Source organism: Arachis hypogaea, chromosome 5 (assembly GCF_003086295.3).
Source record: "Arachis hypogaea cultivar Tifrunner chromosome 5, arahy.Tifrunner.gnm2.J5K5, whole genome shotgun sequence".
Classification (NCBI taxonomy): Eukaryota; Viridiplantae; Streptophyta; class Magnoliopsida; order Fabales; family Fabaceae; genus Arachis; species Arachis hypogaea.
The window spans coordinates 86766005-86789316 of record NC_092040.1 but is presented as its reverse complement, the minus strand read 5'-3'; the positions used below and the strand labels follow the sequence as shown (position 1 = coordinate 86789316).

General features: G+C 29.9%; 1 protein-coding gene across 1 annotated transcript; it reads left to right on the top strand.

Moving 5' to 3' along the window:
* Nucleotides 1–11666: 11666 nt before the first annotated feature.
* LOC112803637 (13-hydroxylupanine O-tigloyltransferase-like) lies at nt 11667–21606 on the top strand. Its single transcript, XM_025847120.2, has 3 exons — nt 11667–12180; nt 20557–21011; nt 21126–21606. The coding sequence occupies exons 1-3, from the start codon at nt 11716–11718 to the stop codon at nt 21604–21606; spliced, it is 1401 nt and encodes a 466-aa protein (XP_025702905.1). The 5' UTR covers nt 11667–11715.
* The last annotated feature ends 1706 nt before the right edge of the window (nt 21607–23312 follow it).

The window sequence follows — 23312 nt, the reverse complement described above, 5'->3', positions numbered from 1 at the left end:
TTATCTGAAATTCCCGCCAATGAATTACATGAGTATCTCTATCTTTATTTTCTGTTTATTTATCTTTTAATTATTAAAACTCCATAACCATTTGAATCCGCCTGACTGAGATTTACAAGGTGACCATAGCTTGCTTCAAGCCGACAATCTCCGTGGGATCGACCCTTACTCACGTAAGGTTTATTACTTGGACGACCCAATGCACTTACTGGTTAGTTGTGCAAAGTTGTGAAAAAGGGTTGAGATTACAATTGTGCGTACAAGTTGTTGGTGCCATTGTGTATCACAATTTCGTGCACCAAGTTTATGGCGCCGTTGCCGGGGATTGTTCGAGTTTGGACAACTGACGGTTTATCTTGTTGCTCAGATTAGGTAATTTTCTTCTTGTTTCAACCTTATTTTATTTTCAAAAAGTTTTCAAAAATCTTTCAAAAATTTTTCTTCTTTTTCGTTTTTATAAAAATAATTTTCGAAAAATAAAAAAAATTATAAAATCATAAAAACAAAAAAATATTGTGTTTCTTGTTTGAGTCTAGTGTCAATTTTTAAGTTTGGTGTCAATTGCATGTTTTTAAAATTTGTGCATTTTTCGAAAAATTCATGCATTGCATTCTTCATGATCTTCAAGTTGTTCTTGATAAGTTTCCTTGTTTGATCTTCATATTTTCTTGTTTTGTGTCTTTTGTTGTTTTAAATATGCATTTTTGAATTCTTAGAGTCTAAACATTAAAAAGTTCTAAGTATGGTGTCTTGCATGTTTTTCTTTTCTTGAAAATTTTTCCAAAATAAGTTCTTGATGTTCATCATGATCTTCATAATATTCTTGGTGTTCATCTTGACATTCATAGTGTTCTTGCATGCATCATTGGTTTTGATCCAAAATTTTCATGTTTTGGATCATATTTATGTTTTTCTCTCTCCACATTAAAAATTCAAAAATAAAAAAATATATTTTCCTTATTTTACTCATAAATTTTGAAATCTTTGGGTTGACTTAGTCAAAAATTTTTAAAATAAGTTGTTTCTTGTTAGTCAAGTCAAGATTTCAATTCTAAAAATCTTATCTTTTCAAAATTCTTTTCAAAAATAAAATCTTTTTCATTTTTTATTATTTTCGAAAAATTTTTAAAATTGATTTTCAAAATCTTTTTCTTAATTTTATTTCATAATTTTTGAAAACTTTACTAACAATTAATGTGATTGATTCAAAAATTTGAAGTTTGTTACTTTCTTATTAAGAAAGGTTCAATCTTTTTCTAGAGTCATATCTTTTAGTTTCTTGTTAGTCAAGTAATCAATTTTAATTTTAAAAATCAAATCTTTTTAATTTCCTTTTCAAATCTTTTTCAAAATAAATTTTAATCATATATTTTCAATCATATCTTTTCAAACATATCTTTTTCAAATCATATCTTTCTCAAAAATCTTTTCTAACTTCTTATCTTTTCAAAATTGATTTTCAAATCTTTTTCAACTAACTAATTGACTTTTTGTTTGTTTCTTATCTTTTTCAAAACCATCTAACTACTTTTCTCTCTCTAATTTTCGAAAATCACCTTCCTCTTTTTTTCAAAAATTCTTTTAATTAACTAATTGTTTCAAATTTTATTTTTGATTTTATTTCTTCTCTTAATTTTCGAAAACCACTAACCATTTTTTCAAAAACAATTTTTGAAATTCTCTCCCTTTCATCTTCCTCTATTTATTTATTCATTTACTAACACTTCTCTTCATCTCAAAATTCGAATCCTCTCTTCTCCTCTTTGTTCGAATTTTTCTCTTCTCCTTCTTCTGTTCTTTTCTTCTTCTACTCACATAAAGGAATATCTATACTGTGAGATAGAGGATTCCTCTTCTTTTTCGTTCTCTTCTTTTTCATATGAGCAAGAGCAAGGACAAGAACATTCTTGGTGAAGTAGATCCTGAACCTGAAAGGACTCTAAAGAAGAAACTAAGAGAAGCTAAAGCACAACAATCCAGAGAAAACCTTACAGAGAATCTCGAAAAAGAAAGAGACATGGCCGAACCCAATAACAATGGTGGAGGCGCAAGGAAGATGCTTGGTGACTTTACTGCACCAAATTCCAACTTACATGGAAGAAGCATCTCAATCCCTGCCATTGGAGCAAACAATTTTGAGCTAAAGTCTCAATTAGTTTCTCTGATGCAACAGAATTGCAAGTTTTATAGACTTCTATCAGAAGATCCTTTTCAGTTCTTAACTGAATTCTTGCAGATCTGTGATACTGTTAAGACCAATGGGGTTGATCCCGAGGTCTACAGGCTTATGTTTTTCCCTTTTGCTGTAAGAGACAGAGCTAGAATATGGTTGGACTCTCAACCTAAAGATAGCCTGAACTCTTGGGATAAGCTGGTCACGGCTTTCTTAGCCAAGTTCTTTCCTCCTCAAAAGCTGATCAAGCTTAAAGTGGATGTTCAAACCTTCATACAGAAAGAATGTGAATCCCTCTATGAAGCTTGGGAAAGATACAAGCAACTGACCAGAAAGTGTCCTTCTAACATGCTTTCAGAATGGACCATCCTGGATATATTCTATGATGGTCTGTCTGAATTATCTAAGATGTCATTAGACCATTCTGCAGGTAGATCCATTCACCTAAAGAAAATGCCTGCAAAAGCTCAGGAACTCATTGACATGGTTGCAAATAACCAGTTCATGTACACCTCTGAAAGGAATCCTGTGAGTAATGAAACGCCTCAGAGGAAGGGAGTTCTTAAAATTGATACTCTGAATGCCATATTGGCTCAGAACAAAATGTTGACTCAGCAAGTCAATATAATTTCTCAGAGTCTGAATGGATTGCAAAATGCATCCAACAGTACTAAAGAGAAATTTTCTGAAGAAGAAGCCTATGATCCTGAGAACCCTGCAATGACAGAGGTGAGTTACATGGGTGAAGCTTATAGAAACACCTATAATCCCTCATGGAAAAATTATCCAAATTTCTCATGGAAGGATCAACAAAAGCCTCAATAAGGCTTTAATAATGGTGGAAGAAACAGGTTTAGCAATAGCAAGCCTTTTCCATCATCCTCTCAGCAACAGACAGAGAATTCTGAGCAGAACCCCTCTAACTTAGCAAACATAGTCTCTGATCTATCTAAGGCCACTCTAAGTTTCATGAATGAAACAAGGTCCTCCATTAGAAATTTGGAGGCACAAGTGGGCCAGCTGAGTAAAAAAGTCATTGAAACTCCTCCTAGTACTCTCCCAAGCAATACATAAGAGAATCCAAAAAGAGAGTGCAAGGCCATAACCTTCCTTGGTGTGGCCGAATGCACAGAGGAGGAGGAGGACGTAAATCCCAGTGAGGAAGGCCTCCTGGGATGTCCTCTAGACAAAAAAGAGTTCCCAATTGAGGAACCTAAGGAATCTGAGGCTCATCTAGAGACCATAGAGATTTCATTGAACCTCTTTTTACCATTCATGAGCTCTGATGACTATTCATCTTCTGAAGAAGATGAAGACATTGTTGAAGGGTAAGTTGCCCAGTATTTAGGAGCAATCATGAAGCTGAATGCCAAGCTATTTGGTAATGAGACTTGGGAGGATTAGCCTCCATTGCTCATTCATAAACTGAATACCTGGGTTCAGCACACTTTACCTCAAAAGAAACAGGATCCTGGTAAATTCCTAATTCCCTGTACCATAGGCACCATGACCTTTGAGAAGGCTCTGTGTGACCTGGGGTCAGGCATAAACTTAATGCCACTCTCTGTAATGGAGAAACTGGGAATCTTTGAGGTACATGCTGCCATGTTCTCACTAGAGATGGCAGACAAATCCATGAAAAAGGCTTATGAATAGGTAGAGGACATGCTAGTAAAGGTCAAAGGCCTTTACATCCCTGCTGATTTCATAATCCTAGACACTGGGAAGGATGAGGATGAATCCATCATCCTTGGAAGACCCTTCTTAGCCACAGCAAAAGCTGTGATTGATGTGGACAGAGGAGAGTTGGTCCTTCAACTGAATGAGGACTACCTTGTGTTTAAAACTCAAGGATTTCTCTCTGTAACCATGGAGAGGAAGCAAGAAAAGCTTCTCTCACTGCAGAGTCAACCAAAGCCCCCACAGTCAAACTCTAAGTTTGGTGTTGGGAGGCCACAACCAAACTCTAAGTTTGGTGTTAAACCCCCACATTCAAACTCTAAGTTTGGTGTTGGAAAGTTCCAACAATGCTCTGAACATTTGTGAGGCTCCATGAGAGCTCACTGTCAAGCTATTAACGTTAAAGAAGCGCTTATTGGGAGGTAACCCAATTTTATTTATCTATGTATTTTCCTTTTTTAGGTTGACGATCATGTGGAGTCACAAAAACAATTGCAAAAATTCAAGAAAAATAAAAAATAGCATTAAAAATAGCACACCCTGAAGGAGGAACTTACTGGCGTTTAAACGCCAGTAAGGGTAGCAGAATGGGCGTTTAATGCCCAGTCTGGCACCATTCTGGGCGTTAAACGCCAAAATAAGTACCAGACTGGCGTTAAACGCCAGAAAGAAGCAACAATCTGGCATTAAATGCCAGCAACAGGTTGCAGCCTAGCATTTAATGCCAGGAAAGGAATAAAAGCTGGTGTTTAACGCCAGAAACAAGAAGCAGTCTGGCGTTAAACACCAGAATTGCACAGCAAGGGCATTTTGTACGCCTAACAGGAGCAGGGCTGATACATCCTTGACCCCTCAGATTTTGTGGACCCCACATGATCCCCACCTTCCCCCCTCTTGGCCGAATTCACTCCTCCCTCCATCTCCTCCATTTTTCTTCTTCTTCCCCTTCTTTCTTTCTTCTTTTGCTCGAGGACAAGCAAACCTTTTAAGTTTGGTGTGGTAAAAGCATTGCTTTTTATTTTTTCATAACCATTTATGGCACCTAAGGCCGGAGAAACCTCTAGAAAGAGGAAAGGGAAGACAAAAGCTTCCACCTCCGAGTCATGGGAGATGGAGAGATTTATCTCAAGGGTCCATAGCCCAATAGTAAAGCATTTGGCAGCAAACAAGAGAGCCCACTCATGGACCTCAACAAGAGCATGAGGAATTTCTTCATCAAGAAATCCCTGAGGTGCCTCAAGAGATACATTTTCCTCCATACAACTATTGGGAGCAACTAAGGATAGGAGCACCAAAAGCACTAAGGATGGAGCAACAAAGGCAAGGAAGAGACATAGAGGAGCTCAAGAGTTCCATTGGTTCTTCAAGAGGAAGACTCCACCCACACTAAGGTGGACTCATTCCTTAATCTTCTTGTCTATTTATTTTCTATTTTCGGTTTTTGAGCTTCATGTTTGTCTATGTTGTGTCTTCATTACATGATAATTAGTGTCTAATGTCTATATCTCAAAGCTATGAATAACTCCATGAATCCTTCACCTCTCTTAAATGAAAAATGTGCTTAATTACAAAAGAACAAGAAGTACTTGGATTTCAATTTTTATCTTAAAATGAGTTTAATTACTTTGATGTGGTGGCAATACTTTTTTTCTGAATGAATGCTTGAACAGTGCATACTTTTGATAGTGAAGTTTATGAATGTTAAATTTGTTGGCTCTTGAAAGAATGATGAACAAAGAGAAATGTTATTGATGATCTGAAAAATTATGAAATTGATTCTTGAAGCAAGAAAAAGCAGTGAAAAAGAAAAAATGGCGAAAAAAAAAGAAAGAAAAGAAAAAGAAAAAGCAAGCAGAAAAAGCCAATATCCCTTTAAACCAAAAGGCAAGGGTAAAAAGGATCCAAGGCTTTGAGCATTAATGGATAGGAGGGCCCAAGAAAATAAAATCCAGGCCTAAGTGGCTAAATCAAGTTGTCCCTAACCATGTGCTTGTGTCATGAAGGTCCAAGTGAAAAGCTTGAGACTGAGTGGTTAAAGTCGTGATCCAAAGCAAAAGAGTGTGCTTAAGAACTCTGGACACCTCTAACTGGGGACTTTAGCAAAGCTGAGTCACAATTTGAAAAGGTTCACCCAGTTATGTGTCTGTGGCATTTATGTATCCAGTGGTAATACTGGAAAACAAAGTGCTTAGGGCCACGGCCAAGACTCATAAAGTAGCTGTGTTCAAGAATCAACATACTGAACTAGGAGAGTCAATAAAACTATCTGAAATTCTAAGTTCCTATAGATGCCAATCATTCTGAATTTCAAAGGATAAAGTGAGATGCCAAAACTGTTCAGAAGCAAAAAGCTACAAGCCCTGCTCATCTAAGTAGGACTAAGTTTCATTGATATTGTGAGATTCATTGTATATTCTCTTCTTTTTATCCTATTTTGTTTTCAGTTACTTGGGGACAAGCAACAATTTAAGTTTGGTGTTGTGATGAGTGGATAATTTATACGCTTTTTGGCATTGTTTTTATATAGTTTTTAATATATTTTATTCACTTTTTAGTATATTTTTATTATTTTTTAAGTAAATTTTATATTTCTGGACTTTACTATGAGTTTGTGTATTTTTCTGTGATTTCAGGTATTTTCTGGCTGAAATTGAGGGACCTGAGCAAAAATCTAATTCAGAGGCTGACAAGGGACTGTTGATGTTGTTGGATTCTGACCTCCCTGCACTTGAAATGGAATTTTTGGAGCTACAGAAGTTCAAATGGCGCGTTCTCAATTGCGTTGGAAAGTAGACATCCAGGGATTTCTAGCAATATATAATAGTCTATACTTTGCCCGAGTTTAGACGATGCAAACTGGCGTTTAACGCTAGCTTTCTGCCCTATTCTGGCGTTAAACGCCAGAAACAAGTTGCAAAGAGAGTCAAACGCCAGAAATAAGTTACAAACTGGCGTTCAACTCCAAGGAAGACCTCTACATGTGAAATCTTCAATGCTCAGCCCAAGCATACACCAAGTGGGCCCGGAAGTGGATTTCTGCATCATTTACGTATTTTTGTAACCCTAGTAACTAGTTTAGTATAAATAGAACTTTTTACCATTGTATTAGACATCTTGGGATCTTTGGATTACCTTTTGATCCTTTGATCACGTTTTGGAGGCTGGGCTCTCGGCCATGCCTGGACCTTCATCACTTATGTATTTTCAACGGTGGAGTTTCTACACACCATGGATTAAGGGTGTGGAGCTTTGCTGTTCCTCGAGTATTAATGTAAATACTACTAGTTTCTATTCAATTCATGCTTATTCTTATTCTAAGATATTCATTCACACTTCAACCTAATGAATGTGATGATCCGTGACACTCATCACTATTCTCACTTATGATCGCGTGCCTGACAAACACTTTCGTTCTACCTGCGAAAGCTAGAGTGTGTATCTCTTAGATTCCTGGTCCACAACGCATGGCTGCCTCTCCTGACAACAAAGCCTTCCATTCCGTGAGATCAGAGTCTTCGTGGTATAAGCTAGAATCTATTGGCAGCATTCTTGAGATCCGAAAAGTCTAAAACTTGTCTGTGGTATTCCGAGTAGGATTTGGGATGGGATGACTGTGACGAGCTTCAAACTCGCGACTGTAGGGCGTGGTGACAGACGCAAAAGGATAGTAAATCCTATTCCTACATGATCGAGAATCAACAGCTGATTAGCCATGCGGGAAACTTTAGAAGACCTTTTTCACTAAGAGGATGGGAAGTAGCCATTGACAATAGTGACGCCCTACATACAGCTTACCATAGAAATGAGTATGAAGGATTGGATGAAGGCAGTAGGAAAGTAGAGATTCAGAAGGAATGATGCATCTCCATGAACTTATCTGAAATTTCCACCAATGAATTACATGAGTATCTCTATCTTTATTTTCTATTTATTTATCTTTTAATTATTAAAACTCTATAATCATTTGAATCCGCCTGACTGAGATTTACAAGGTGACCATAGCTTGCTTCAGGTTGACAATCTCCGTGGGATCGACCCTTACTCACGTAAGGTTTATTACTTGGACGACCCAGTGCACTTGCTGGTTAGTTGTGCGAAGTTGTGAAAAAGAGTTGAGATTACAATTGTGCGTACAAGTTGTTGGCACCATTGTGTATCACAATTTCGTGCACCATATACCCATCTGCTTCCCACAACTTCCTAATTAGAATGAGGATCAACCAAATCCCAAGTGTGTACTTTTTCAAGTGCCTGTATTTTTTTCTTCGTTGCTTGTTGCCAATTTGGATTTGTAGAGGCTTCTCTGAATGACTTAGGTTCATGTTGATGAATAATAGTAGAAAAACAATGATAATCAAGAAGACGAGGAGGTGGATGTCTTACCCTGGAAGAACGAGTGGAAGAAGGAGGCATGACGGTAAGAGCAGGAACGTCGTCCAGTCCAGAATCATTGGGAGATAGAAAACACGAAAAAATGGGAGGCTGTAGAGGGTGACTCGAGATAGAACCTGTAGAATCATTACTAGAAAAAAGATCAACATTGGGGTTAGTGAAAAAAGGTGACCGAGTAGGAGGAATAGACTCAAAGGAGGAGAACCGAGAAAACATGTGATGTTCCCAGAAGACAACATGACGAGATATACGAATACGGTTAGAGAGAGGATCCCAACAACGATAACCCTTGTGTTCAGTGCCATAACCAAGGAAACAACACATACGAGCCCGAGATTCAAGTTTACTATATTCATGAGGCTGAAGAAGAACAAAACAGACATAACCGAAAACTCGAAGAGAACTATAATCTAGGAAGGTATGATAAAAACGCTCAAAGGGAGTAACATTACTAAGAACAGAAGAAGGAAGTCTATTGATAACATAAACAGTAATAAGAACAGCTTCACCCTAAGTACGCTCAGGACATGAAGAAGAAAGAAGCATTACACGAATAGAGTCAAGAATGTGACAGTGTTTACGTTTAGCTCGCCCATTTTGTTGAGACATACCAAGGCAAGAAAACTCAGACAAGGTACCCTGTTCTGCAAGAAACATTAAGAGTTTGGAATCACGGTATCCCATAGCATTATCGCAGCGAAAAACCTTAGTAACCTTGGAAAACTGAGTTTAATCATAATGGCAAAGTTAATATAAATCTGAGGTAACTCATGGTGATTGGTCATCAAATAAACTCAAGTAAAGCGTGAATAATCATCAATGAAAACGAAAAAGTAGCGAGCTCCTCCCATAGAAGCGGTGGGAGTAGGACCCCAAACATCAGAGTGGATAAGATCAAAAGGAGAGCAAGTAAGAGAGGAATTATTGTGAAAAGATAAAGCGGGTTGTTTAGCAGTTTGACAAGAAATACAATCAAAAGACTCATGATTAACCTGACCCAAAACACCCTGAGACACAAGAGGACGCATCTTTTCCAAAGATGTGTGGGCAAGACGTTGATTCCATAAGTGAAGAGTAGAAGGAGAAGAAGCAGCACAGATCTTTGGCACAGGAGGAATATGAAGATTCTTGAGTTCAAATAACCTTTCGACCTTACGTCTAGTCCCAATGATTTGTCCCGTCCGACGATCCTGTACACGACAACCAGAAATGGAAAAAGTGACATCAAAATCAAGATCAATAAGTTGACCAACAAAAATAAGAATAAAGTTCAATTTGGGAATATAATAAGTATCAAGAAGATTAAGAGTTGGCTGGAAAATAGAACCATTGTGTGTCGCGTGTAAGAGGGAACCATTAGCAGTATTGACAGAAGGTGCATTTGTAGTGGTAGCCAAAAACATAAAAAGATGACGCAAAGGAGACATGTGATTAAAACAACCGGAATCAAAATACCATTTAGAATTACTTGGAGGAGTCGAAAAAGCAGCAGGAGTATTACCAGAAAGGAAAAGAAGATGCTTAAGAAGAGACGCAGTATCAGATAGAGATACAGGAGGCGGATTGAGAGGAGCAGAAGTGGGAGATTCGGTAGTAGCAACAGCAGAAGCAGACCCATGCTTGGGATGAAAAGGATACTTGTGATGATCAGGACGTGGTGGGCGAGTAGGACAGGTAGTAATCAAATGTCCTGAGAGCTTGCAATAATGACAGAACAGCTATGAACAATGGTAGCTAATATGACCTTTTTGGTGGCATGTGCGACATTCAACAAAAGAACAGTTGGAGAAGAGGTATCCGGAACGGTTACAGTTTCAACAGAATTGACTCTTTCTATCTGTGGCAGCAAAAATATCTGATGTTTCCATAATAGTAGACACATAGATCAAAGAGTTGAGAGAAAACTACAAGTTTGGAGGAGAAAATGAGAAATCGGAGGGCAAAATCAGAAAGAGCTCACCAAAAAACCTTAGGAAGGGTCCTACTGTCTGCCACGTTGCGACGCCTAAATGGAGGAAGGAACCCCGTCAGTGCTGACTGGACGGACGGATCAACCAACGGATCAGGTCGGGTCCAGGCGTGGGTCTGGCAGGTCAGAGCAGATGGGGTCACGGGTGGACAAGCCGAGGCGCGACACGACACGTAGGAGCCTCTAAATCGTTGATCAGGTGTGCAATCTGACGGTTTGAAATGAATCTGGAGAAGAGAAGAAGCTGGTGACGGCAGCGACATATTGGGACTCATTGAACTCGTGGCGACGAAACAAAGATGATGGTGTGGGTAGTGACGAACCAAAGCGTCGGAAGGAAACAAAAATCAAGGACAAAGAATACTACCGGAAGAGAAAATAAAAGGGCTATGGACCAATTGTTGCTGAAAAAAAAATCTAAACTCTTGATACTATGTTAGGAATAAGAGAGTAATATGAAATAGTGTATTATTCAGGTCGATGAAAAGTACAATATACAAGGGATATATATAGTTGTTATTAGTAGAATCAAAGTAATAAAAATATAGAATCCTATAATTAATATACAAATACGCTATATAAATACAAATAGGATCCCGCTAGGAAGACAATGGACTATTTGTACATTGTGTACAATGGGCTATTGAGTTACAAAATAAACATCCCCATACTATCTAAAATAACCATTCGAGTACTAGGGATAATAAATATCTTCCCAAAAAAATTAAACTAATTTTGAGGTTCACTAAAGATCGAATTCCTGACCTTTTAGATCTAGCACTCTAATACCATGTCATGATACCACTCATCCCAAGAACTTCAGCTAGTGAAAAAATGTAACACTAATAATTATCTCTCTAATACTCCATAAATCTCCATTATACACATTTAATAAGTATTCCATTGGCTCCTCATACTTTTCCATACAAATAATATTAATTGATCTAATTCGATTATAATGATTCTCTTAATGGATATAATATAAAATAAATATGGAGGAGTAAATCCAAAACTTTAATTGATTAGGGGGTACTATTACATCATGGAGAAGATGCACTCTTTATGTCGCACAAAAACTTCTAACAAGTGCTCATAGGTTTTCAAGAGTTAGCAAGTTTCACAGATCATTCAAAGGTTCCAGCTAAACATTCACGATTTTTAGTTGCACCCACCTAACAATAATCAAATTATTCAAAGGTTATTTCCAACTAATCATAACATTCTTCATTTAAATTTCAATTCATTTATTGGTTGTAGTACCCGGCCGCCAAAAAAGCTTTCATTGGCAGCAGCAAAATTTGACAATAATCTAAGCCTTGATAAAAATTAAGTAATCATTATTTTTTAACAAAATAAAAATCAAGTCACATGCATGCACAGCAAACTAGTTCAATTCTCTGTATAAATAGTTTCTCTCGTTGTATATACTATCAACACATCTCAGTTTGTTCATCAAACACCAAACCTTGGATTCTTACTTTAATTTACATAAAAACACATAATGGTCCTCCAGAAATCATCATCATCAACATCATCTATGGTGTTTAAAGTAACGAGAAAGCCAGCGGAGTTAGTAGCACCTGCTGGACCCACTCCCCATGAGCTTAAGCTTCTCTCCGACATTGATGACCAACAAGCTCTACGCTTCCACTATTCAGGGGTTCAGATCTTTGCTTACAACCCTTCAATGGCAGGGAAAGACCCTGTCCATGTCATTAGAGAAGCATTGTCAAAAGCACTTGTGTTTTATTATCCATTAGCTGGGAGACTTAGGGAAGGTCCTAGGGGAAAACTTATGGTGAATTGCAGTGGCGAAGGTGTATTGTTCATGGAAGCTGATGCAGATGTTACACTTGACCATTTTGGTGTTGATCCTCTTCCTCCATTCCCTTGCTTTGATGAGCTCCTCTACGATGTTCGATCTTCTCATGATGGAATTATTAACTCTCCACTCCTACTTTTACAGGTTAAATTATTTACACACACGATGATAGTGTCGTTATAAAAAAAAAATCACTTTTGGACTCCAATCCATATACGTACAATTAGACAACAGGTGTCTTACGCTTATAATTAAAAGGAAAAATTAAAAATTTTTAGTAGCAAATATAACATTTATCAATAATTTTTATTTAATAGTTACAAAAACTTACAACTATTTGTCATTATAATATATAACTATAATGACAAATATATAATTATTATAAAAGGCTTGGGACGAGGCTTATAGAAAGGTAGTTTGCGAGAGTAAATTATTTATTTGTGATATATTTATCTACTTAATATACTAAAACTGGGTTTTTTCCAATTAATAAAAGTGAGGTGTCACTTTTTCGTGAACCCATTTTCCCTCCAAAATGAATACATTTAATGAATGATGCATGATTATACTAATATAGGAAAATATCTTTATTATAATTATATAAAATCAATATTTAATGCATTATTAAACTATTTATCAATTATTAATAAAAAATATTTTTAATTATTTTAATGAATAATACATAATTATACTAATTTAGGAAAATATCTTTATTATAATTATATAATATCAATATTTAATGCATTATTAAACTAATTATCAATCAAAAATATTTTTAAACATTTTATTTATATTCATTTTAATTATATTGATATCCTTCTAATTCTTATTCATTATCCAATTATTTTATTAGTGGCAAGTTATTAACCCATTTATATTGATAATAATAATAATAATTTTATTAGGATAAATATCAAATTCTATTCCTAATGTAAAAATATAAAATTTAATTCCTTCTATTTTTATTTTTTCACTATAAAAGACCATGTATGCTAGAAGAAAATATCATTCGTTTACCAATTACTCTTTCATTTGATAGCTTTTACAACAATTTTTTTCTTCCTATGAGGTGTTGTTACAAAAAGGCAACTATCGTGGACACAAACTACCACACTCTCCAACTTAGGTGCTTATCATTCGGAGTTATATAAGATATGTTATCTATGAAATATTTATAGACCATGGTGTTATCATGTATGCATAAATAAAAAATGTTTCATATTTAAATTTAAGTCATTTACCTGTTTGTGGTATATATTGTAGTGTGAAATTACTTTCAATATGTATTGTGTAACGATATTGTGTTCTAATTTAAGCTTTTACTTTATAACTGTATTATGATTTTATCTCATCATTTTTTCTTAGATATCAAGTTGACGTATTTTTATTTTTTATTATTATTGAAAAACGGATGTGATATGAAATGTACCAAAAAAAACTCTCACATTCAATTTATTTTATTGTAGTTTTCTATCTATTTTATTTATTTTTATTTTATTCTTATTCATTTTATTTTCTTTTTAAATGTTGTGTAATTTATTATAATTTATACAAATCTACTTAATTTAACTATTTTAATTATATTAATTTTAATTATATTGATATAATTATATTTTTTATTCATTATCCTAAAATTTTATTAGTGACAAGTTATTATACCTATATAATAATAATAATAAGATAGAAAATTATATTTTAGAGAAATATAAATTAATTATTAATAATAGGTTATTAATAATGATAATTATATGATTAATTTTTAATAATCATTAAATATATTTAATATAAATAATCAAGTTTAAATATATATATAAATAACTAATTTAATATTAATGATAATTCAATATATATATTAATAATCAATTTAATATTAATAACGATAGTTGTCGTTATTCTTCAATAATAATAATAATAATCTTTTCTTTTATTAAAATACTTATTTAATTGAATTAATATAAATATTTAATGAAAATAAAGGATGAATTTTTTGACTTGAAGGATAATACAATCAAATATTCTTGAAGATTTTAAAGCTGTGAGTATATATTCTTCCTATATTAATATACGCATGCATGTTACCTCATTTTGTCCATAAATGGAAAATAACATTTATCCGTTAAATTTATTAGTTGCTCAATCGATTCATCTTATTTATTGTTATTGAGATTGATATATAATCATAAAGATTTTTTCCTCCTTTAATTTTAGTAAAAAATTTCATGACGTAAAATAAAATAAAATAAAGTCAGTACCTACTTTTTTTCTCAATATTTTTTATATTTACGGTAAATATTAAATATAAAAAGAAAAAAATAATATTAATTATTATCACTTTTATTTATTTACATTCATAATTAAATTTAATATAATTATAGTAAGTCTCTATAATTATAACAATTTATATCTGTTACATATATAGAAATTATATTATATATAATTATATATCTCCTTTTTTATATATACTTAGCAAGTATTTCTATTTATATAATTTACTTAATATATTAAAATTGAGTTTTTTCTCAACTAATGAGAGTGAGGTATGAATTCCTCATAAATTTATTTTTCCTCCAAAATGAATGCATTTAATGAATAATGCATAATTATACTAATTTAGAAAAATATTTTTATTATAATTATATAAAATTCATATTTAATACATTATTAAACTACTTATCAATTATCAATCGAAAATATTTTTAATTATTCTAATAATAATAATAATAATAATAATAATAATAATAATAATAATAATAATAATAATAATAATAATAATAATATACTTCTATTTAATATACTAAAATTATATTTTTTCTTAACTAATTGAAGTGAGGTGTCAATTTTTCATAAATTCATTTTTCTTCTAAAATGAAAGCACTTTCCTCTCTTCTAAATTTATTTTACAAAAATATCTTTATTATATTTATATTACAATTAATATTTAATGAATAATATATGGTTATATTAATTTAGGAAAATATATTTATTATAATTATATAAAATTAATATTTAATGCATTATCAACTAATGAAAGGGAAGTTTCAATTCTTCATGAATTTATTTTTTCTCTAAAATAAAAGTACTATTCTCTCTTCTAAATTTATTTTAGAAAAATTAAAATTCCATACTGAATATAGGTGGCAAGTTAAAAAAAATAAGCAAGTTAATGGAATCAAATCATATTTCTATAATATATATAAGAATATATATTTTTATTATATAAAAATTGAATTTCTACACTTCATGATGAGCGTGGCATACTTCTATATCAACTAATTGATTTGATTAGGTATTTAAATATCACACAATTTATTATAATTTATATCAATCAAATAATTATAATTTATTATATCAATTATTTTAATTCATTAATTTATAAGGTACATAATAACATAGATGATTTGTTACTTATACTGATTAAATACAATAAATACATATTAATTTAGTTAAAAAAATCATTGTCTCCTATATTTTCCTATTTATTTTTTTTAATTCATTAAATCCAATCAATTATAATAAATTAATTATATCAACTAATTAATTCAATCAATTATTTTCTAATTTATTTTTTGAATTCAATAAATCAAATAAAATTAATTATACTAATTATTTGTGTTGACTAATTAATTTGATTAATTCTTAAAAATATTTTTATTTAATTTATTTAATTTATTTAGATATAACTAATTAGTTATTTAATTTTATTAGGATAAATATCAAATTTTATTTCTAATATAAAAAAACAAAATTTTATTCCTTCCATTTTTATTTTACCACTATAAAAGATCATATATGCTAGAAGAAAATATCATTAATTTACCAATTACTCTTTCATTGAGTAGCTTTTACAACAATTATTTTTCTTCCTACGAGGCGTCGTCACAAGAAAGTAACTATCATGAACACAAATCAGCACACACTCTTCAATTCCCATGCTCATCATTTAGAGCAATATATGATATGTTATCCCTTAAATATTTATAGACTATGGTGTTATCATGTATGCATAAATAAAAAAATTCGTAATTAAGTTTAAGTCATTTGCATATTTATGTGGTATATTGTAGTGTGAAATTACTTTCAATTTGTGTTGTGCAATGATATTATGGTTTAATTTAAGATTTTATTTTAGAATTGTGTTATGATTTTATCTCATCATTTTCTCTTAGATATTAAGTTGATGTATTTTTATTTATTATTATTGAAACGGATGTGATATAAAATTTGTAAAAAAAAAACTCACATTCAATTTATTTTATTATAGTCTTCTATTCTTCTATTTATTTTTATTTTTTTATTCATTTTATTTTCTTTTTAAATATCATACAATTTATTATAATTTATACCAATTAATTAATTATAATTCATTATATCAGTTAGTTTAATTCATTAATTTATCATATACATGATAAAATAGATCATTTGTTATTTATACGTTTATTTTTCTAAAATCTAAATCTGAATAATTATATTTTTAGTTTTTGTTATGAACAAAATATTATTAATAATGAATAATAATTAACCACTCATACTTTTAATCAAAGTGTTTGGATGATTTTTATATTTATTAATATTAATTATTGATTATTTTTTCATAAAAAAGTATATTATAATTTTATGTTAGTTCATAATTGATTAATGATTAATGTTCATGAAACTATGTTACTCTAAATTTTATATTTTATAAATATTTTATTTAAATATAATTTTTTAACATAAAAATGTATTATTTTTAATAATATCATAATTTTATATTTTTTAATTATTTTAAATGAATATTTTATAAAATATTAATTAAAGTCATTCTTCCCTTTACTTTTACTAATCTATTATCTAACTATTATATAAAATTAAAATCGTATTAATAAATTTAATATTAAAGTTAATTTGATTTTTTATTATTTAGAGTGTTTTTCAATCAATAATTTTATACTCTTTACTTTTTTTGTCAGTTTCATTTTGAATTTTAATTTAGTACTTAAAGGTAGTGAAATTCCATTGATACTGAAATAAAGTTACAAAAAGGTCCATAAAGTAGAATAAGTAAAATAATGTGATACCCACATTGCAACATCCAAATAAAACAACTTAAGATCTAAAATGTTTCTTTCTCTTTTTCGCCGTCTATTATATTATCTATTCTATTATATAAAAATCGAATTTTTACCTTTAATGATAGAATCAACGTAGTATGCTTCTGCTTTATTTTGTTTAACTCATTAAAGACAATTCATTATGATGAATTAATTATATCAACTAATTGATTTGAATAGATATTTAAGCATCACACAATTTAAAATTATGTATATTAATTATTTGATTTAATTTTTATGATATATAAATTTAATGAATAAATTAAAATAAGATAATTTATTACTTATTTAAATTGAATACAACAAGTATAAATTAATTTAGTTAAAAATTTACTATTTTCTAATCTTCTATACATAAAAATGACAAAATAAAATTATAAAAATAATCTTTTTATCACTTTTGCTATTTTAATTTTATTTTCTTTGCTTTTTTATGTATAATTTTATTTTATATTAACTTTGTTTATTTAATAATAAAATATACTCATATTAATTCTATCATATAATAATATATTTTTCTCCTATATTAATCGAAGAATTTCAATAGTTATCAACTACATCTAATAGAATGACTGAGAAGTGAGAACTACGAAAAGTTAAACCCAGGTTCAAAATGCTGAAACAAAGAAAAGAAAACAGTTGATATATGATTAGAGAAAAATGTATAATAATGACAAAATATACTAAAACCGGATTTTTCCTCCAACTAATAAAAGTGAGGTGTTAATTCCTTATGAATTTTTTCTCTAAAATGAAATCACTATTTTTTTTCTAAATTTATTTTAGAAAAATATATTTATTATAATTATATTACAATTAACATTTAACGAATAATGCATGATTATATTAAGAGAAATATTTTTATTATAATTATATAAAATTAATATTTAATACATTATCAACTAATAAAAGTGAGGTGTCAATTTCTCATGAATTCATTTTTCCTCCAAAATGAAAGTACTATTCTCTCTTCTAAATTTATTTTAGAAAAATATCATTATTGATAATTATATTACAATATTACAATTAGCATTTAATGTATAATGCATAATTATAATAATTTAGAAAAATAAAATAAAGTTCAGTAATTTATCTTCCAACTGCACAAGTGTGTAGAATAACTTTTAAAAAGGAGTCACGTATAATAAATACGGTCGATGATTGTAAAACTGTATACTAATATTGATATAATATTATTTCGGATATATGTTTTGCAGACATAAAAAAATATTGAGTTATTTTTTAGTAGATTTAAATTATTTATTATTTATTAGAGAATTTTGTGCATTAGAATTCTCCAATAATTTATTATTTATTTTGAGTTAATTTCTTTTTTGGTAGGTCTAAGTATTATTAAGTTACGTATAGTCATATTGAGTATATATGTTTGATTTATTGAAAAAAACAGATTACTAAAACCAATTAATAACTATTTTAGAGTAAATATATTTAACACTAGATTAAGAAAAAACAAATAATACATAACATGTTATATTTTTATTAATCAAATTATTATAATTTAAATTAATCTTAACAAAATAATTTAAAATCATAATTTTAATTTTATCGCGTGCATGGCACGGGTTAATACACTTGTTAATAATTTATTACTGAATAAAATGGGTTGACTTATCACAATAATATTAACTCTTAATAATGATATAATTTAACTAGCTAATTAATCAAGGTATAACTTTTTTGCAATTTAAAAAAATTATTAGAAAAATTATATTTTGTAACTTTGTAATTTTAACCACATAATAAAAAATTTCAAAAATAAAAAGAATAAATAAAATTTTTGGTGTCTCTTTGAAGTCTAAGTTAATAAAAATTCTGTTTGTTTCATTCTATTTTAAGATCAAGAGAAGGTATTATTGCACTCTCTGTCCCAAATTATTTATGTTAAATATTATTAACTAACTTTTTTATATATATGTTCATATTTATTAATTACCTCTCATATTCACTTTTTCACCAAACACTTACTATATATATAAAGAAAAAATTAATCACCATCATCTGTACCTACCATAAATATAAAGAGAAAATTAATCACCATAGTCTGTTTTTTCTCTTTTTATAACCTCTTTAATTTTTCTGTAGTATTATATATGTACAATAATAATTTCTTCTCTTTCTAATTTATCAAGAGAGAGTTTTAGGAAACTTTGATGTCTAGTAATTTTTATAATTTGCGAAAAAATTATACCATGACTAATTGATTACGTAATTAAAATTTATTAGATTAAATTAAAAGTTAAAGTTAATCATGATAAGTCAATCAATTTCATTCAATAATTATTAAATATATTATTAAAATAATTTATCTTTTAATTTATTTTAGAGAGAGTTAGATAGAATTTATCAAAAAATAATCATCATAATATTAATATTCACACTAATTTTTTTATAATATATATTTTTGTTGAAAAAGTCTAAGAAACTAATATTATATTCAATCAACTAATTTAAAAATCAATATACAATTAAGAAAATAACATACAAAATAAACATCCAAAACAAAAAATAATAAAATTATTCAAAAATAAAAAAGTGAAACATTTTTTGTATAAATTGTATTTCATATATGTTGTTGGTCTATTTTACTTATGTTGGTATTTCTGATGTTTGTGTTGTGTTTCGGTAGTATCTTGTATTATGTTTGTTGTAACTTATATAGTCTTGTAGTTGAGTCTCATCAATTTTTATTTGCATCTTTGTGAGGGTTTTAACTAAAAGAAAAAAAAAAGTTAAACAATACAAAATAAAATTAATTTAAAGTAGAGTTTATAATTTAAGAGTTTAAAATTTAGGATTTAATTTTTAAAGAAAGTTAAAATTTAAGAAGTTAATATTTAAAATTTAGGATTTAAGATGGTTAGAAGCAGCGATAGGCGGCAATCAGCGACACACTAGTAGTTAGTGGTGGAGGGCTGACGCTAAACAATACAGTGGTGGTGTGTGAAATTATGATAGTAGGAGGGGAAAAAAATAGAAGAAGAAATGAGATGATATAAAAGGATAATTTTAAAATAATTGAATAAATGGATTTGTTGGTCGAAGATGGTTGCTAGGTTGTTGGCTCTCTAATTAGGTTTATTTAGGTTGATTCTTTTGTTATATATGTAATATCATTTTTATTAATCCATCATAAACTACGAAAAGAGTAATGTTCTGTCTACATCAAAATCAGTTATTAAAATTAATCACTAGATAAAATATATACTGAAATATAAATACATATTAAAAATAAATTAAACCACACATGTATTTATATATAAATATATTAGTGGTTAATTTTAGTGGCTAATTTTAGTGTACAAATAACATTTTTGTTACGAAAATAATCATTTTTTTATGGTATGAAAAAATAAGATTTGTAACCGAGATAGCTAGTGATGATATATTATATGAATGAACGGATTGACAGGTGACACGGTTCAAATGCGGCGGTTTCATCTTTACTATGCGTGTGAACCACACAATGTGTGATGCAATTGGATTTGTTCAATTCATAAAGGGCATAGCAGAAATAGCCCAAGGTGCATCAAACCCTTCAATGCTCCCAGTTTGGTGTAGGGAGCTTCTTTGTGCCAGAGATCCACCAAGAGTTACATTCATCCACCATGAATACAACCAACTACCGCTTGAAAATGACAACCAAAGTGTCTCCTTCAAACCCTGCCATGCTTCCTTCTTCTTTGGCTCCAAAGAGATTGATGCATTGCGCTGCCTCTTCCCTCCTCACATTGCTCAATCTTCCACCACCTTCGATGTCCTCACTGCATGCCTCTGGCGTTGTCATACAGCTGCCCTCCAATGGAAAAACCCTAATCAAGAGGTTCGCTTCACGTGTGTAGTCAATGCACGTTTTGAACCTTGCAGGTTAAAATAACTACCTTTGCACATACACTCCTCTTTAATTTGAGCAAGAAGGAGTAATTTTTATTCGATTCTCCTTGATCTTCTCTTTTGCTAATACCATTATTTTTGTGATAGGCTTAATCCTCCACTACCTGAAGGGTATTATGGCAACGCTTTTGTGCTTCCTACGGCAGTTTCCACCGTGGAAATGCTTTGCCGGCTACCTTTGAGCTATGCATTGGAGTTGGTGAAGAAAGCAAAGAAAGAAGCAACTGAGGAGTATGTTCACTCTACTGCCGATTTGATGGCCATTAAGGGAAGGCCTCCACTTTTCTTGACAGGATCTTTTATTATGTCAGACATCATAAAATCTGGGATAACAGATGTGGATTATGGATGGGGTAAGCCTTTGTATTCTGGACCAGATAAGGCTGGTATGGATGATATTCCTGGTTTGAGCTTCCATATTCCATATACTAACTCTAAAGGAGAACATGGTAGACTAGTTTTAATTTGCCTTCCAGAAGAAGCCATGAAAAGGTTTGAGAACGAGCTTAATGGAATACTTCAGATCAAGGATAAACAAAACCCTACCAAGTCAATTTCCAATCTGTAGTGGATACTTGATGGTGAAAACTCAGTTATCAACTTTACATCAAGTTATCTGCACCTGAGTTATCATATTTGATATCAATATGCATGCATGTGTCAACTTAGTTTTATAACTTGTTGTGTGTGGGTGTTATACATATAGATAAATACTACAATGAAGATTTTATAATTATTTTCATATAAAAATATTTATTTTTAATTATTAGATTATAGATTGTATAGTTAGATTTTGATATTTGTAAAAGTATTATTTTTACTTCAAGTGTGGCTAAATAAACAAATCACACTTTTAAATAAAGTATCTTCATAAAAAAATATTTTTATCATTTTTATTTAAGTAGTTGCTATATATATATATATAAAGACTTGACAATATGTTTTGTATGTATTGATGTTACCGGTCAAAGTATAATTTGTAAGCCACAAATATGGCACACCCTTGTAAATTAAATCAATAAAAACTTAACACTGCATTCTAACACTACTAATCATAAAAATTTTGAATTGAATGTGTGGCTTAATTTAGAAAAAATTTGGTCCAGAATTGATATTTAGACAAAAATATTTTTTTAAAAAATTAAAATTGTTTATTAATTTAAAAAAATGGATTGATTCGTTTATTTCGTGGGTTTCTCTTAAATAGATCAAATTTATTTTGTCGAAACTCATATATATTTGATATATATAATTGGTTTGCTCCTATAAGTCTGTAAATTTAGGCTTGATTTGGTAAAGTTTTTACTTTTTTAAAATAGTTTATAAAAGCTGTCTTTTAAAAGCTGTCGCATTTGTATTTGGTAAAATCAAATTAAAAATAACTTTTAATAAGTATAAGCACTATAATTATGTTTGGTAAAACAGCTTTTGAAAGTTAAAAAAATTATAATAAACATGTTTATAATAAAAAATAATTTCTTTTTTTAAATTCTTTAAAATTTCATAAAATATTTTAAAATAAAATAATGTTAAAATAAAAAATTTATAATAAACATAAATATAATAAATAAACTCTTTTATTTTTTAACTTTAAAATTTTATATAAGTATCATAAAAATTTATTTATCCTAAATATCATCACTAAAAATACTAAATTACTTAAATCACTATAACCTAATTTTTTCCAGCAATCAAACTTGATGTTATATTATTTCAAACCATCTCCATAGTTCCAAGAAATTCATCTCCAATCAAATTTTGGAGTTCTAATTGAATCAATTGAAACTTTATTTTGATACTAACTCAAATTTTAGAAACTAATAATTTACATATTTACTTGATTTACTCTCTGTACTAATATAAATAGAGTTATTATTAGTCAATAATAAAATTTGTATGTAATCCAAGTATGGGATACGTCTATTACCCACCTATATATATTGGCTCACCTTTACAGATCACAAAAAATAGGACACATATCTCAAATAAACTACTGAAAACCAGGTCAACCTCTTCCCATTTCAAAGAACAGAAAAAAACAAACAAATATAATAGATTTACCGGAAAAAAAATACAAAAATAACGCAAAAAAAAAGATAAATAGATAAAAGTTCATACCTAACATGTGATAGAGATGTATTTGTGTTGAAATTTATGAAGATTAGGTTGAAAAATAAAAAATATATGAAGATTGTGTTAGAATTTGTGTAGGTTAGGATGAGAAGTTAGAAATATACAAAGATTTCAATAGCAATATAATAGCAGAAAATATGT

What these genes read in the sequence shown, in the direction of transcription:
- LOC112803637 (XM_025847120.2), top strand. Translation starts at nt 11,716, where the DNA reads ATGGTCCTCCAGAAATCATCATCATCAACATCATCTATGGTGTTTAAA. An exon ending in CTCCACTCCTACTTTTACAG is followed by an intron (nt 12,181 to 20,556) that starts GTTAAATTATTT and finishes ACGGATTGACAG; the next exon opens with GTGACACGGTTCAAATGCGG. An exon ending in GCACGTTTTGAACCTTGCAG is followed by an intron (nt 21,012 to 21,125) that starts GTTAAAATAACT and finishes TTTTTGTGATAG; the next exon opens with GCTTAATCCTCCACTACCTG.